This window comes from Prunus mume, linkage group LG4 (genome assembly GCF_029339155.1).
Source record: "Prunus mume cultivar Tortuosa linkage group LG4, ASM2933915v1, whole genome shotgun sequence".
NCBI classification, from domain to species: Eukaryota; Viridiplantae; Streptophyta; class Magnoliopsida; order Rosales; family Rosaceae; genus Prunus; species Prunus mume.
Window position 1 is genome coordinate 10,577,757 of NC_142701.1, and position 16,233 is coordinate 10,593,989.

At 41.1% G+C, this 16,233-nt stretch overlaps 1 protein-coding gene across 1 annotated transcript; it reads right to left on the bottom strand.

Moving 5' to 3' along the window:
• Positions 1–3,270: 3,270 nt before the first annotated feature.
• Positions 3,271–3,756, bottom strand: LOC148917886 (uncharacterized). The gene has a single exon (XM_089050435.1). It carries the CDS (start codon positions 3,754–3,756, stop codon positions 3,271–3,273), a length of 486 nt encoding a protein of 161 aa, XP_088906561.1.
• Positions 3,757–16,233: the final 12,477 nt, after the last annotated feature.

Genomic DNA, 16,233 nt, shown 5'->3' on the forward strand with positions numbered 1-16,233 from the left:
AATATCTGAATTAAATGATATTATCTCTTTTTATGAAGATAATATCTGAGATAATGACATTATCTTCTCTTTATTAGGATAATATCTTAATTAATGATATTATCTTATTAAATAAAGAAAATATCATTTAATTAAGATATTTATCCCAATTAATTAATTGGCCAGATAAACTGGTTCAATTAATTAATTAAAAGAGATAATCTTCTTTTCCACGTGGCGTCTTTGTGATTGGAGACGAAAATATCTGCTCCTACAAATGCCCCCACCTGCGTGACACTTGTGTGGCATGTAGGAGATGAAATTATTTTTTCCGCCCTCCAACCGAGTGCAGGCTTTCTTACGTGAGTTGGACTCCTTTTGCAGATCGGATTCTCAATTGGTGTAGGCTTACTGTTGTTGGAGTTGGATTCCCAGTAGGAAAGAGCTTGAGATTCCTTCTTGACCCGGGTTGTCCAACTTGTATAAATACAGGGCTTCTCTTCACTCTTTCTTACATCGCAAACTTAACTTCTCTACTTTCTAGCTTGAGAAAGATCTTGGAGAATTTTGTACTGCTTGTCGAAGAGAGGAGTTGCCGTGCATCCCAAAGTAAGGATGTCGATAGATGGAAGCAGGATGGTCCGAGCCTTGATGATTTGCCTGCTGGACATGAGGAGTGTTTTGCTAAACTCCCCTAAAAGAGGAAGGCTGATGTCGTCTTCGAGAGCTCAAGCCTGATGAGTAGATCGTGATATGCTCCGTAAAGTAGTCCGTGCGCGATCTAGCTCACTTGTTGAAAGACAAAGAGATGCAGATGTTCCTCTCCGAAGTTCGGGTCCGCTTGCACCAGTCGAAGAGTGGAGGTCGATGTGGGAGGTCTGCTCATTCATCCAACCGTCCATGATCCAACTGCTGAGTCACGAGCAGTCAAGCGTGGAGTTGATTCGACGTCGCAAATTCCTTTGGAAGTGAGGTTGGCGGAGGCTAGGAAAGCAAGAGAGTCATCTGCCCGAACAAAGGTCCTTCGCAACTTCATGGCTGATCCAAAGGTGGACAAATCTAGCCTCGCAGGATGCAGGCGTGTCTAATCTGCTAAAGACGCAATTTTATCAAGTTCATCCTCTTGTGCTGAGCTGGTTGACCAAATCCGTCATGGCGATCTTGGTGCTTTCTCAAGTCTTTCCTTAGAAAAGCAAAGGAAGCGACACTTCATCCGCTTCTAAAAGGGAGTAGTTTTTGCTGAGACCATTCGAACTCGTCTTGTTGCCCCTTTCTCGCTCATGAGTTGGAGAAGAAGAATGCCAAGTTAGTTAGCAAACTTTCCGCCGAGCCGTTATGAGAAGAAGACGCGTCTGATTTGCGGGGATGATATCCGAGTTGAAGAGTTCCTTCTGAGAAGGATTCCGAGCTTAACTTTTCTGCTGACTTGGCAAGTCGAAAAGATGCTTACTTCCACCTTGAGCGCAAGAATGCCGACATCTCTCATAGCTATGACAAGCTTTTGGCTAGATTTCACGCCTATCATGAGTCTGCTGAGGAATCCAAGTCCGAAGTTGCCATGGACGCGTACAAGTTGGGCTATTTGGACTGCACAAAAGGATATGACCCTTTACGCCATTGGAGATGAAGACATCGAGATGCTCTATCCAGACTTGCCCCCTGCGAAAAGTGAGGAGGCTAATGCTGTGAACACCGAAGGAGCTGACGAGCAAGTGGCTAAAGAGGTGGTAACGAGAAAGATGGGCAGAGGAGGATGCAGCCGATGAGGTGGTGGCGACGTCATATATAAGCCATGTGGAGCTCAAAGCGTGGTTGATCAGTGACGCAAGAGGCAGAGATCGATCTCCTGGGTGTTTGAGTAGACGAAGACTCCTTTATTTCTTTTCAGCTTTTGTAGTCTGCTTTTGTTTAGAATAATTGGTCTTATTTCACCATCTCCTTTTGTTTGAACTTGGCCGGTTGGTCGCTTTGCTATGAAAATCTCAGTCTTTATTTTTCAACTTCAATTTGCATATTGTCTTGTGAACTGCTTGAGTAACCGGCTAGTGTTTTGATTGCACATCTCCTTTTGGAGATTCATGAGTGCCAGGGTTCCTCTTGAAGGACTTCGGACGTGTTCTGCATATCTTTTAGGATGGCTTCTCTTAGAAAGTTGGCGAATGTCAAGGCCCCCCTTAAGGGGCTCCGGGTGTGTTCTTCATATCCCTTAGGATGGCTTAGTCGTCGCCTGCGTATCCCGGGACGATACTTATGGGCAATGTGTGACTATCTTGCCTCCCTTAGAAACGAATAGGAACTGGATACTTCCCGCAGGAGACATGGAGACCTCCTTTTAAGAAATTCTGGCGCACCTGCGTCTCCCTTAGGACGCTTTTTTAGTGAGTTGCGTCTCCAAGCGGACGCTTTTAGTCGCCGCCTTGCGTCTCCGAAGGACGCCGCTTATGGGCAATCAGATGACTATCCCGCCTCCCTTAGGAAACGGATAGAACTCGGATACTTCCGCAGGAGGCATGGAGACCTCTTTTTAAGAAATTCTGGCGCACCTGCGTCTCCCTTAAGACGCTTTTTAGTGGGTTGCGCTCCAAACGGACGCTACGTCGCCTGCGTCTCCATTAGGACGCTCCTTATGGGCAACTATATGACTATCTTGCCCCCTTAGGAACGGATAGGAACACGGATACCTCCCTTAGGAAATTCTGGCGCACCTGCGTCTCCCTTAGGACGCTTTTTATGAGCCGCGTCTCCCGAAGGACGCTCGTCGTTGCCCTGCATCTCCCGGCGACGCCGCTTATGGACAACGATCGTGTTTTGTGGGTAGATGAGACATTTTGGAATAAGAAACTGAGCTTATATTGATATTCATAAGATCACAGTCTTTTATTCGAAAATGAAAATCACCGAGTACATAAACTTGGAGCTTCTAGCAGTCAGTAGGAAGCATTACGGATAATACTTTCGGAGATGGTAGGCATTCCATTGCCGTGGTATTTCCTTCCTATCCATGGTGTCCAACGTGTAGCTTCCTCTGCCCCCGGACCACCTGATCACATAAGGGCCTTCCCAATTGGGTTTCATTTTCTAAGACCCTTGTCTTTGTGCAGTGATGAAGGCCTTTCTTAGCACAAGGTCGCCAGATTGAAACTGTCTGATCTTAGCTCTTTTGTCGTAGTAGGACTTCAACCGCTGTTGATAGGAGGCGACTGGATAATGGCCTTCTCGCGCCGCCTTCAAGTAAGTCAAGGTTGAGTCTCATCTGCTCGGAGTTCTTCTCTATACTGCCGACTTCAATGCCTATAGAGGGACAGTGACGTGAGGAGGAATGATCGCCAGTTCCATAGGCAAGGGAAAATGGGGTTTCGCCAGTCGACTCCGTTTGGTGGTGCGATAAGCCCATAGTACTCCGGGAGTTCGTCCCACCCATTTCCCTTCGGCGCCTTCTAGCCTTTTCTTCAAGCAGTCTAATATGACTTTGTTGGATGCCTCGGCCTGACCAATTCCTTGTGGATGCCTTGGAGTGGACAAGTGTTGCTTGATCTTGTACTTCGCAAAGAAGGCGGTGATCGCTTGCCAATGAACTCGTGAGCTATTGTCGCGACTAACGATTGTGGGCAGCCGAACCGATGATATTTCTCCACGAATCGCTCCACATCGCTTCTTTAGTAGAGGATAGAGCTTCGCCTCGATCCATTTAGTAAAGTAGTCGGTGGCGGCGATCATCATTTCTTTCTTGGCGGGCGCCGGTGGCAAGGGACCCACTAAGTCGATGGCCCATTGCATGAATGGCCATGGACTGTTTTGTGAATGATAAACTTCGGCAGCAGATTAGGATAGGCTTGTATCGCTGGCAATGATCACATTTTTTGACATATTCAATGAGTCGTTGCGCATGGTAGGCCGAAATAGCCTACGCTTAGAGTTTTCAGGCGCAGTGACCACCGAGTGGTTGCCACACTCGCCGTCGTGAATTTTGCAGAGGACTTCAAGTGTTTGAGGGTACTTTATGCAGGTGAGATGAGGGTTGGAGTATGATCTACGGATGAGCTTGCTGCCGTGCATATAGTATCTCGCGCCTTCTGGACCTTCCTAGCTTCGAACTTATCCGTCAACGGTTTCATTCACTAAGTAGTCGATGATGGGGTCTTGCCAGCGGGGTCCTCATCAATCTTGAGTCGATCTGCTCTATTTCTTCGATGCTTGGCCGGTTAAGGTGTTCAACCGGGATGAAGCGTCACGAATTAGGTGTCCAAAGGTCGATTCTAGGCTCGCCAACGCATCTGCATGAGTGTTCTCTGCCCGTGGAACTTGTTGGATGGTGAAAGTAGGGAATTCTTTCAAAAGTCCTTGGACTTTATCGAGGTACTGGACCATTCTTGGATGCTTTGCCATGTACTCGACCGACGCTTGATTCGTGATCGGTTGGGAGTCCGAGTAGATGGCCGCTCTTGATCGACAGTTCTTTCGCTAGGCGTAGTCCTCGCAAGCAGTGCCTCATATTCTGCCTCGTTGTTTGAAGCAGAAAAGCCTAGTGTGATAGCTTGTTCCAACAAGGTTTCGTCCGGGGTGATTATGATGACTCCTGCTCCCGCTCCTTTGTGATTTGATGCTCCATCTACATGCAACTGCCACATGTCGTTAGGTAGGTTCAAATCGGTGGAGGAGGTGTCGTCCGCTTTTTCCTTGTTTTTCGTGACCATCTTCTCTTCTTCGGTTGTCGGAGTAAACTCTACAACAAAATCTGCTAAAGCTTGGGCTTTTATAGCAGTCTTCGGCCGGTAGAGGAGGTCGTATTGACTGAGTTCGATAGCCCATTTCATGAGTCGCTGAGAAGCGTCGGGGCTGTGAAGGATCGATCTCAAAGGAAATTCTGTTATGACAATTATCCGGTGTGCTTGATAGTAGGGCCTTAACTTTCTCGCAGAAACCACAAGAGAAAAAATGAGCTTCTCCATTTTCGGATAGCGAGTCTCTGCATAGAGAGAGCTTTTGAAGTGTAGAATACCGGATGTTGTGCCCCCACTCTTCTGGATGAGAGCCGAGCTGACAGCTTGAGTCGGACACCGCTAGGTAGATGTACAAGTATTCGCCTGGTATCGGCTTTGAGAGCAATGGAGGTGAAGTGAGGTAAGTTTTCAAGTTTTGAAAAGCTACTTCACACTCGTCATCCCACTTGTCTTCGTGTCCCTTCTTCAAGGCTTTGAAAAATGGCCTGCATTTGTCGGTAGATTTAGAGAGGAATCGGTTGAGAGCTGCCGCCCTACCCGTTAGACTTTGTATCTTCTTTGTTGTGGCAGGTGACTTCATGTTGAGTATAGCCTTGATTTGATTTGGATGTGCCTCAATTCCTCTTTGGGTGACTAAATATCCAAGGAATCGGCCAAACGAGACTCCAAATGTGCATTTGCTCGGGTTCAACTTCATGTTGTATTTTCGGAGTAGGCTGAATGCCTCGGCAAGATTCTCGATATGGTCCGCTCGCTCGGGAGCTTTGACTAGCATGTCGTCTACGTGACCTCCATAGTCTTGCCGATTTGCTCCTTGAAAATTTTGTTCACCACCTTTGGTAGGTTACCCGGCGTTCTTCACCCAAAGGGCATGACGTTGTGAGAGGTACCTCTTTCGATGATGAAAGAGGTCTTTGCCTTGTCGTCTTCATGCATCGTGATCCGGTTGTAACCGGAGTAGGCGTCCATGAAGCTTAGCAGTTGATTGCCGGAAGTTGAATCAATGAGCTGGTCAATTCTCGGCAGTGGAAAGTTATCTTTAGGACATGCCTTGTTGAGGTCGGTATAGTCGACGCACACTCTCAACAGCCTTTATCTTTCTTTGCTACTAGAACAACGTTCGCCACCATTCTGCGTATGAGACTTCTTCAATGAAACCGCGGCTAGAAGCTTGTCGATATCGGCTTTAATGATAGCAACCCGCCGGGCGGTTCGCGTCTCTTCTCGCGCTTAGTGCTTGACCGGGTTGACGTGTAGGCGATGGCGGATGATCCGGGATCGATGCCGGCATGTCGATGTTGACCATGCAAATACGTCTTTGTTGTTCCGGAGGAAGGCTATAAGCTCTGCCTTTTCCTCCTCGGCTTAGGCGCGAGCCGATCCGCGCTATTCTCTTTGGCTTGTCGGATCAAGTGGTACTAGCTCAACGTCCCTCCTCGGGCTTTCATCCTTCTTCGTGATAGACCTCCGGACATTCCCTCGACTTGGTCCTGATTCTTTGATTGCTATTGGGGACTAGTTACTCCCTTTCCTTTTGGCATGCTCGGCCGTCAGAACGGGATCTGCTTTCTCATCTGCTTGTTCTACTCCCTTTAGATCTGCTTGATTCACAGGGAGGAACCGTGTTTGCTTGCCTTTCTTCACCCTTGAGCCGAGCATTTCGCCATTGCACGATCGATTTGGCCAATCCCACCCCAAGGAATTGGGTAGCGAATCTTCTGATGCGTGGCGGAGGTGATGGCGTTGATCTTGATGATCCATGGTCTGCCTAAAATGCCATTGTAGGGTGAGACTTCATCAATGACCATGAACGTTTGCGAGTTGACTACGGTGGGGCGATACGTCAAGCTCTATCGTGCCTACGGTAACCGTTGTTGCTCCATTGAAGCCAGTCAGCGACTTGGCTGATTTATTGATCTTTGCCTCTAAGCCCATCTGTTGGATAATGTCACAATTGTAGGATGTTGGTTGCACCGCCTCGTCGCATGGATTCGGTCGACCATGGCCTGAGCGATTTGAATGCTGATGACAAGAGCGTCATTGTGTGGTAGATCAAGGCCAATTAGATCTTTCTTTTGGAAGCCGATTACAAGATCGTCTTCTGCTAGCGGAAGGTCGGTTGAGACTTGGAAGATCATAGTGGCTTGTTTGATCTTCCTTTTTTTTTCCTTGCTGGTCAACCCAGATTCCTCGGAGTCGGCTAGGATTGTGTTAATCCTTATGACCTTTTAGGGCGCTCCTTGGCGTGTCGCGGTCCTCTATCTTGGATGGCCCGCGATGAATTCTGTGCTGACCTTCCCTCACGAGTTCTTCGAGGTGTGATTTCCAAGTGAATCAGTTGTTCGTAGTGTGTCCGTGCGTTCCATGGAAGGCACAGTATTTGCTAGTATCCCTCCTGTCTAGGATCTCCTTTCAAGGGTGGCGGTCTTCTTACCCAAGGTTTGTTTTTCACTTGGGCTAGGATTTGATGTATAGGGATATTGAACTTGGTGTAGTTCTCTCCTGCCTTAGCGTCCTCTTGTGGGTGTGACCTGCGCTTGTCCTTATTCTTGTTGCTAAATCTATCGCTTCTTTGGCCCGCCCGCTGGTCGCCGATCTCCCCGCCGTGAACTTCTTGCGGCAATTCAATCGTCATCCCGAGCGCGTAACGCGTTTGCGTCGCGAAGACCTCTCGCTAAAGTCCGGCTAGGAGTGATAGTCAGCCGCGGTATAACTCGTGTTCTGCTGGAAGACCTTTCTTGAAGGCAGATGATGCGATTTGGTCGTCGCACCCTACGATGTTGGCCTTTTCTGCTTTGAACCTCTTGATGTAATCTCGAATGGATTCGTCGGGCTTCTTGCGCAGGTTGAACAGATGATTTGGGTTCTTCTTAATCGTCCGATAAGAAGTGTATTCTTTAGTGAAGACATAGACAAGCTCCTTGAAACTGTTGATCGACCCAGGATGGCGGTGTGGAACCAGTCCTGAGTGTTCCTCGCAAGGTCATTGCGAAAGCCTTGCACATCAGTGCATCGTTGGCCTTGTAGAGGATCATGACACTTTTGAAGTGTTTTAGGTGGCTCTCGGGATCGGAATCTCCCTTGAAATGCGTAAACGAAGGCGTTGAGAATCGCCGGGAGCACCGCTCGATTTCGGGGTGAAAGGAGTAGAGATCGCCTGGTCCATCTCCTTACGTAGTGCATCCTCGAGGTTCCCGCCAGTCTTCAAGTCTCGAAGTCGGTCTTTAACAAGCTTCTCAACGCGCGCGCATTGCTGGTCGATCTCGTTGGCGACTTTTGCGATTCGGCGACGCCGATTGACCTCCTCGTTGGTCCGCGAGGGTCGGTCCTCTCGTCCGCGCTACGCCTAGGAGGCGTGTTGGTGGATCTGCGCTTGCAAGGAATTTTCTATAGCTTGACGGCCAGCAGTGGAGTGCCTCTCTTCACGATCCTCATTGCGAGGTTACCGGGTTGACCTCCGGGGCCTAGCCTTCGTGAATATTTCTCTCGCGAGTGGGCAGCGGAGCGCCTCTCTTCACGATCCTCGTTGCGGCGATTGTCGCTTGATCTCCCGGAGCCTAGCCTCAAGTACATTTCCCAGGCCCAGCGAGCACGGACGTCAAGTCGTGGGCCGAGCCTTTCTCGCACGTTGCTTTGTGTGTGGCTTGCAAATGCTTGCGACACGTCGACAAGCTGATCACGTGGTTGTGCATCCCCTTGTCCGCTTGCTCCTACCGACCCGCTTGGTGCCCGTTGAGTTGCCCACCGGTGCATTCGTCTATTCTTCTCTCTTCGCCTGGTTGTCCAAGGCCAAGATTTTGAGCCACGCTTATTTGATTAATGAGCTGCCTCATAAGAGCATTTTGGTCGTCCATTCTCTGAGCTAGCTGGTCGACTCTCAGGTTGAGATCTGCTTGACTTTGTGGATCGGGAGGAGAGAAGCATGTGGAGCCCAATTGCACACGGCCTAGGGTTTCATTGGACGTGTACCCAGAGCGTCGTCCGAGTGTGGAGGCAATGGAGGGAACGCTTGAAGTTGCTCCAAGACCGGGCCTAAATCGGTGGTGGTAACGAGCCCACCTTGATGGGAGGGTCCACCATGCTTCGGCGGCAGTGCCACGGAGGTTACTAGATCCGCCACGGGTCCGGTAGGTGGCACGGTGGCGAGAGGTGGTGGTGCCACCATGTCGATCGCGGGATCGTGGGTGGAATGGGTTTGGGCCATCTCGGATTGAGCCGCGGCGGTTTTGCTCCTAGTGCGTTTGCTTCCAACCATGGTTGTTTGGAAGGCTTCGGTGGATTGGAAAATAGGAGGAACGGATTCCTTGAGCACGCGTTGAGTATAACTCGTGCTCTCAATGAAAGCACCAAATGTTTGTGCAAATAATCTCACGGGAGAATATTCGCTTCTAGATCCTTCAACCTTCGATCTTCCTTCTCTCTCTTCCTCGATTCCTGTAAAACAGATTGGAATAAATAGACCACACCCGGGGGGTGTTGGCCAAAGGCCCTCCGATGCCTAAGTTAGTTCGGATGTTTGTAGGAAAACAATAGCTAAGCAAAGGGTACGGAGTAGTGTTTATGTAGGGTGTGAACCGGGCGGCCGGAGCCGTGTGTGGTGGCGGAGCCGTGTGGAGAGGGAGAAAGAGAGAGCTTCGGGTATTTTTCTCGGGTATTAGGAGTAGGTTTAGATGTACCTTGAATGATGAATGAAGTCATCTATTTATAGGAGCCTCGGGGCTAGGGTTTCGTAGAGAATATGCTGAGTTTATTCTCTACCCAAATTCATAGGGATCGAGTCATACTGAGATAATATCTGATTTAATGATATTATCTCTTTTTATGGAGATAATATCTGAATTAAATGATATTATCTCTTTTTATGAAGATAATATCTGAGATAATGACATTATCTTCTCTTTATTAGGATAATATCTTAATTAATGATATTATCTTATTAAATAAAGAAAATATCATTTAATTAAGATATTTATCCCAATTAATTAATTGGCCAGATAAACTGGTTCAATTAATTAATTAAAAGAGATAATCTTCTTTTCCACGTGGCGTGCTGTGATTGGAGACGAAAATATCTGCTCCCACATTATTGGTGAATTATCTTGGGACTACTGCTAGGGTCAAGGTCACCACGAATTCATTCTTCATACCAAATAATATAGATGTGTTTATTGATTCAAATCTCGGGTACTATTCTTCGGCTCATGTATTTCTAACAATAAATAAAATACTGATACATCATTTAGTGAATAAGTTTAAAGAAAAAATTTGGTGAGTTTAGCGCTATTGATTATATTGAAAGGTGAAGAAAAAGATGTGAGCTTATAACAAGTATATTTCATCTCTATGTCAATTTGGGGGTGAACCTTGTTCTAATGGAACTTTTTTTTTTGGGTCAATGTTCTAATGAATCTATACTTCTGCACATGTTGAGTCAAAATTTAGCATCAACGGTCCTACAAACTGCAGACAACGATACATATATATATATATATATATATATATATATATACAGAGAGCTTCCATTGAGGATCCTCAAATAAGCTTATTTGAGGACACCCTTGTAGGGCCCACTCCGGATTGTATTTCACTAATCCAAACCGTCTATTTTGTAGATACACATTCAAAGATCATCTCTACAAAAAATGATTTGAATCCGATATCATTTGACCATTCAATTGAGTTATTGAAAATTTTAGTACTTTCTTGAAGCACCTTGTTCATTGATTTTGTAGGACCCAATTAGATGTCGAAACGGTTTCTGATTTGTCTAATTTTTTGTAAGGATGATCTATGAATGAAGACCTAAAAAATAGATGGTTTGGATCATTGGAAAAAAAATTGTAGGGTACCTAAAGGCGTCCCTCAAATAAAATTATTTGAGGGATCCTCAATAGAAGGGGACTGATATATATATATATATATATATATATATATATATATCTCCAAAATCAAGAATCTTCAGTGACATGAGGTCAATAAAAAATTACAACTGAAAAAAATAAACACAATCTAGAGATTCTACATCAAAAAGACCATGGGATGACTCCCCACAGAAAGAAAATTGATACTTAAATTATCTAGTTCTTAATTAGCAGCTCTATTAATTATTATCGTAATTAACATCATATAATCATTAGAAAATCTAATATATTTCAAGCTCCTTCACATAATTAATGCCTAATTATATCCTTTAAAAGATTGTTGTATCAGAATGATCGGGTGTATAGCTTCAGTTTGAAGTCTAATTGTGGAATGGTGTATGGTTGTTGTTGGACCAAATCAAAGAGAGCCTAAAACACTTTACAACATTGCATATGACACATGTGGTCTCATATATCTGCAAGGAGTGTTATGTTTTCCTATTTAGATCGGTGCACTAGATACTAAGTCATATCAGGTTTAATAAGAGTTTAATTAAGTTATGCCTTGAGGCCCAAAACCTTGTGGAATAAGGAAGGGTTTTGGAGCCTAATTAAGGAGTCCTATTTTGTTTCCTTTTTGCGTGAACCAATTAAGTGGGCTTGAAAGATAAGTCAAGTCGGCCCTCGGTGATGAGTAGAGACGACTTGACCTAGCCATATATAAGCTAAAGATCCTGCTCTCATCTGACACGTTCTCAAAACCTATTCTCATCAAACAGAGAGAGCTGAAACATATGTTGAAAGAGAGCAGAAGTCTTGAGCCGTTCCTGTTCTTGCTAGGATTGTTGCTGCTACGGATTGGATGAATACAAAATATGTGTACTCAAGGAAGATGGCTCCAGGTATGTCTTCATGTCTTTACACGTATTACAGGTTGTGTGTAAGATCTAGAACATGCATATAAAGAATCTAACAAGAAGGGCCATGGCCCTGAAGATTTTAAAAATATTTAAAATCCCTATAATATTATATTGTTAAAAAGTAAATATAAAAATGTTGTCCACCATAACAATATATGCACTTGGATCTCCAAAATAAAATATCTAATTTCCGCGTTAAACATATAGCTTCCATCGAATAAAATAGTTTGTACCAAGTAGCTCTCGAATCGTTATTAATATTTCTCTTTTTAATATTAGAAGAACACAGTCAAAAAAAAATTTTCTCTTACAAATTGAGTGATGAGTATATATGGTTTTAACGTTCATGCATTGTGTTAAATTTCTATTTTTTGGATAGTGTTCATTGAATTTGTGAAATTTATTTCGGTTTATCCTTCTTTTGCATGCTGTCTAACAACGGGGCAGTTTACCTTAATCATTTTTCATGCTGAAATTCTACTTTGATTTTTTATTTTTATTTTTTAACGGGACTGATAAGAGCCTTCTCTATAATTTTTTTCCTTCATTCAAAAACGTGTAGCAACTTTTTGTTTCGAATGAATAAGCTCCATTACCAAGTGGCAACAACAGGATCGAAATGGATGAAATAGAGGTCACAATATAATGGGCCTCAGCCTGTGGAGCCTTTAATAACTTTCTATGAGGTATCGGCGCAGAAAACATTAAGATATGACTTCGAGGGCTAGTCCTGAATTTTGGGTGGCCCTAGGAGATAAATTAAATGAGGTCATTTTCCTTAGTATACAATTGCGAAAAAAAATAACAAATAAAATGATGTTACGTAGTATGTAAATAATGATTTTACGATAAACAATTATAGATCATAATCCTACTTGGTCAATTATAAAGCAAAGTCTAAGTCTCTTAACAGCATAGTCATTGTGTGTATAATCTGGAAATTGAAAAAATAATTTGATGGATAGGAACAAATATAAAAAATAAATAAATTATAAATCTGATTACCTTTTCAACTTCTCATGTTACTTCCCTCTTGGTCACCATCAATCTCAAAGCCAATTTGTGAGCTTTGTAGTATGAGATTGATTCTTAGGGTCACAATATGATATGAGAAAAAAAGGATGAGAGAAACTGAAAATAATGGAAAGATTAAAGAGAGACAAATATGGTGGTTGTTGTCAATGCATGAGTTGGTGGATGACCACAGTACCTCTCAGCATTCACCCTTTCTAATTCTATGTAACCTATACACTAAATACCATAGTTATGGGCTTATAATTTATGAGTTGTTAATGTCTTCTTACCATTATAAACCTATAAATAAGAGGTCTTATCAAGATGAGAGATATAAGTTGATTGAACAATTTCCAATTTAGATTATCTTGGAATTTCATAGTCTTTAATTTATTCATTTTATTCATTGTTTATACCACTTTACTCATTTTATTTTATTTTATTTTGGATTATTAGTTAATTTTGTTTTACAATGGTAATATAATATATTATATAACCTATACATATATATATATAGTTAGTTAGTTAGTTCATGGGTTTGGCTTATAACTTTATGTATATTGTGATAAATATTGTTTTACTATATGTATATATACCTATATATGTATATTTGTATGCATATAATATTGATACTTACGATCTTGTATCATATATATAACTGAAATCATGATTGCCAGAAGCAATTAATGCCCATTTATTATAAATGGTTCACATTTATATGAAAAGATAATATTCGTTCCACTCTATACTATGTGTATTATGATGGAGCTGAAAAAAAAAGGGGGAATTAAGACCTGAAGATCTTGATCCTCAATATATTTAATGAAGGACTTGAAGATCCTAAATTCTATACATGTGAAGGAATGAGCCAGAAGCCACAATTTTTATACATCTAAAAAGGGCCAGAAAATCCTTTTATATTGTGTGTGTACATATATAATTTCATGGTTTACAAAGTGAAAAGGTGATTAAATGTTAACGTGAACCACGTTGATCAATACCAAATATTAGTTGGTTCTCTCACTGTTATGGTTTGTAAATTTGAAGATACTCAAAAGCTGTGTAGTCTCGTTTGAGCTATAAATCCCACTATACAGTAATGTGTTCAATTTATTGAGAACATCTTTAGCACCAAGTACTTGAATGAAAAAAAGGATTTTGTTAATTCAGATATTGGAGCCTGAAGTCCATATCATAATAATTTAAACCTAAAGTTTAAATATTGAACAAATGTGATAATTATAAGTGATATGAGGAAATTATTGGTGCATACTATATTATATTTACGGTCAATTAAGGTTTACATATTCCTAAATTCATTTTCAATTAAATGGGACCAGAAGATCTCCCATATCAATACTTGTAAAATAACTATTTGTGGACTTGAAGTTCCTCATTTTTCTCAAAAGGCATAAAAGACTAGAAGTTCTTCAATCACTTCTATTAAAACCAGAAGTTTCATCTATTTATTTTGCGGCAATTTAATTATTGTCTTACTTTTGTTGTTGTATTTTATTTTTGTCAATATTTTATATGTAAGGCCCAATTCTTAAAAGGTAATCCTTATAATATAAATATTTGTGGACTTGAAGTTCCCCAATTCTTAAAAGACAAATGAAGACCTGAAGCTTTTTGATTCTTTTTTAATTGGAACTAGAAGTTTCAACAATTTATTTTATTGTAATATTTTATTTTATTTTTGTTGTATTTCACTTTTACTTGGTTATTTTCTTTCGTTTCATTTTTTTTATTTTATGCAAGGACCTAAAGTCCCTAAATTATTCTTATATAATTAAATAAAGACCCGAAGTCTCTTAGTTCTTAATCCATATAATATCTATGTAAGGACTTGGAGTTTTGCAATTCTCAAAAAGTAAATAAAGACTTGGAATTCTTTGATTTTTCTCTAACTTGGAACCAGAAGTTCTAACAATTTATTTTATTATTATTGTTATATTTAGTTATTGTTTTCACATTTCAATAATTTGCATTTAAGGACCTGAAGTTCCTCATATGACCCAAAGTTCAAATACCTTAAAACCCGAAGTTCAAATATCTTAGAACCCGAAGTTCTTATTATGTCTAATTCAAACTGTAAGTTTCGTCCGCATGTGCATTAAATTAAAAAAAGGAAAATTCTAGAACTTGAAGTTCTAGTTGTGTCAACCTTCAAATTGATATTTCAACAAGTTCATATGTATTATGATTTTGGGTTGAAAAATATACATCATGTTAAGAACTTGAAGTTTCGACATTGTTTGGATTTCAGATTTTCTAATTTATTATTATTATTATTATCGTTTTATTTTATTACCTTGAAAACTATCATATTAATACAAATTTGGACCTGAAGTTCAAAACCAAATATCCTTTTTAAATTTGATATATGTATTCAAACCTGAAGTTCCAGATATATATGTAAATATATATATATATATATCCAAAGTTCATCATTTTTATTGAGATTAATATTAATATGAACATGAAGTTCATACCTTATCAAGAACCTGCAGTTCATACATTGTCAAGAACCTGCAGTTCTTGCATAACATATCTGATATTTTAATTGAACTTGAAGTTCAGAATCAAATTTTTTTGAAAAATTATATATTTATCATGTTTTCCACAATGGAATCAAAATATTGTAACCAAATCTAATTGGAACTTTCGAGTTCCTTGGTTCTTAATTTTAATTATTTTTATATGTAATTTGAACCTGTAATTCAAAGCACAAAATGAGAAGATAAGACCATTCTGGAAGAATGACATGCAAGAAATTGTTCCATAAGAATGACATGTTTTACGTACAAAAGAGTGTTCTAGAAGAATGACTTGCATTATGTACAAAATATCATTATAGAAGAATGACTTGGATTACAAACAAAGGACCATTCTAGAGGAAAGGCTTGAATGATCCTAATATGTATCTATTTCTAAATGATTAAATACAGTGCAAATTATGAAGATTGCAAGTTGAATACATTGATAATACACTGCATAGATTAAAGTCCCAGAAGGACAACCCATTAACATGTCAATATTAATATGATGCACGCCGAATGCATTAAGGTTCTTGAAGGACAATACTTATGACATGAATTAAGGTCCCCGAAGGACAATACTTATGACATTCTTGGTATTATTTTGATGAGACCAAAATTCCCGTCGTAGGGGGAGATTTAGTTGTTCCTGAAAGAACAAAGAACACCGTGAATGATTATGAATTGTATTTATTATTGTCTGCCATGAATGATTATGAAATGTACTTATTATTGTCTCATCAAACAAATTGGTATAGAAGATAAATGCAGAAGCATATTCAAACACAAAAAGGATTGTAAGTCAAATGACAAGAAGCATATACAGACACAAAGTAAGTGACTACTAACAATGAATTTGTTGCATACCTGAAGTATGACATATTTATAGATTGCAAAAACTAAACTCCCAATAAAAGTTGTTAGATGCCTGAAGTGTAACGACCCGGTTCTAAATAAATAGGTAAATATTAATTTATTCAGATAAAAGACCATTTTTGCTCCTAAAATATTTTATTAGGTTTAAAGTTGACTTTTTGACAGGGAAGGAATTTGGAAATTCCGACTTTACCGTTGCGTAGAGCGCGGCGAGATGAGTCTGTAGACACATAGTGGGCTCGAATCGGAGTTATAACGAGAGAGATACGATCAAAATACCATCAGTGGCATAACCATAATTTTGGTGAAAAAGGATTTGATA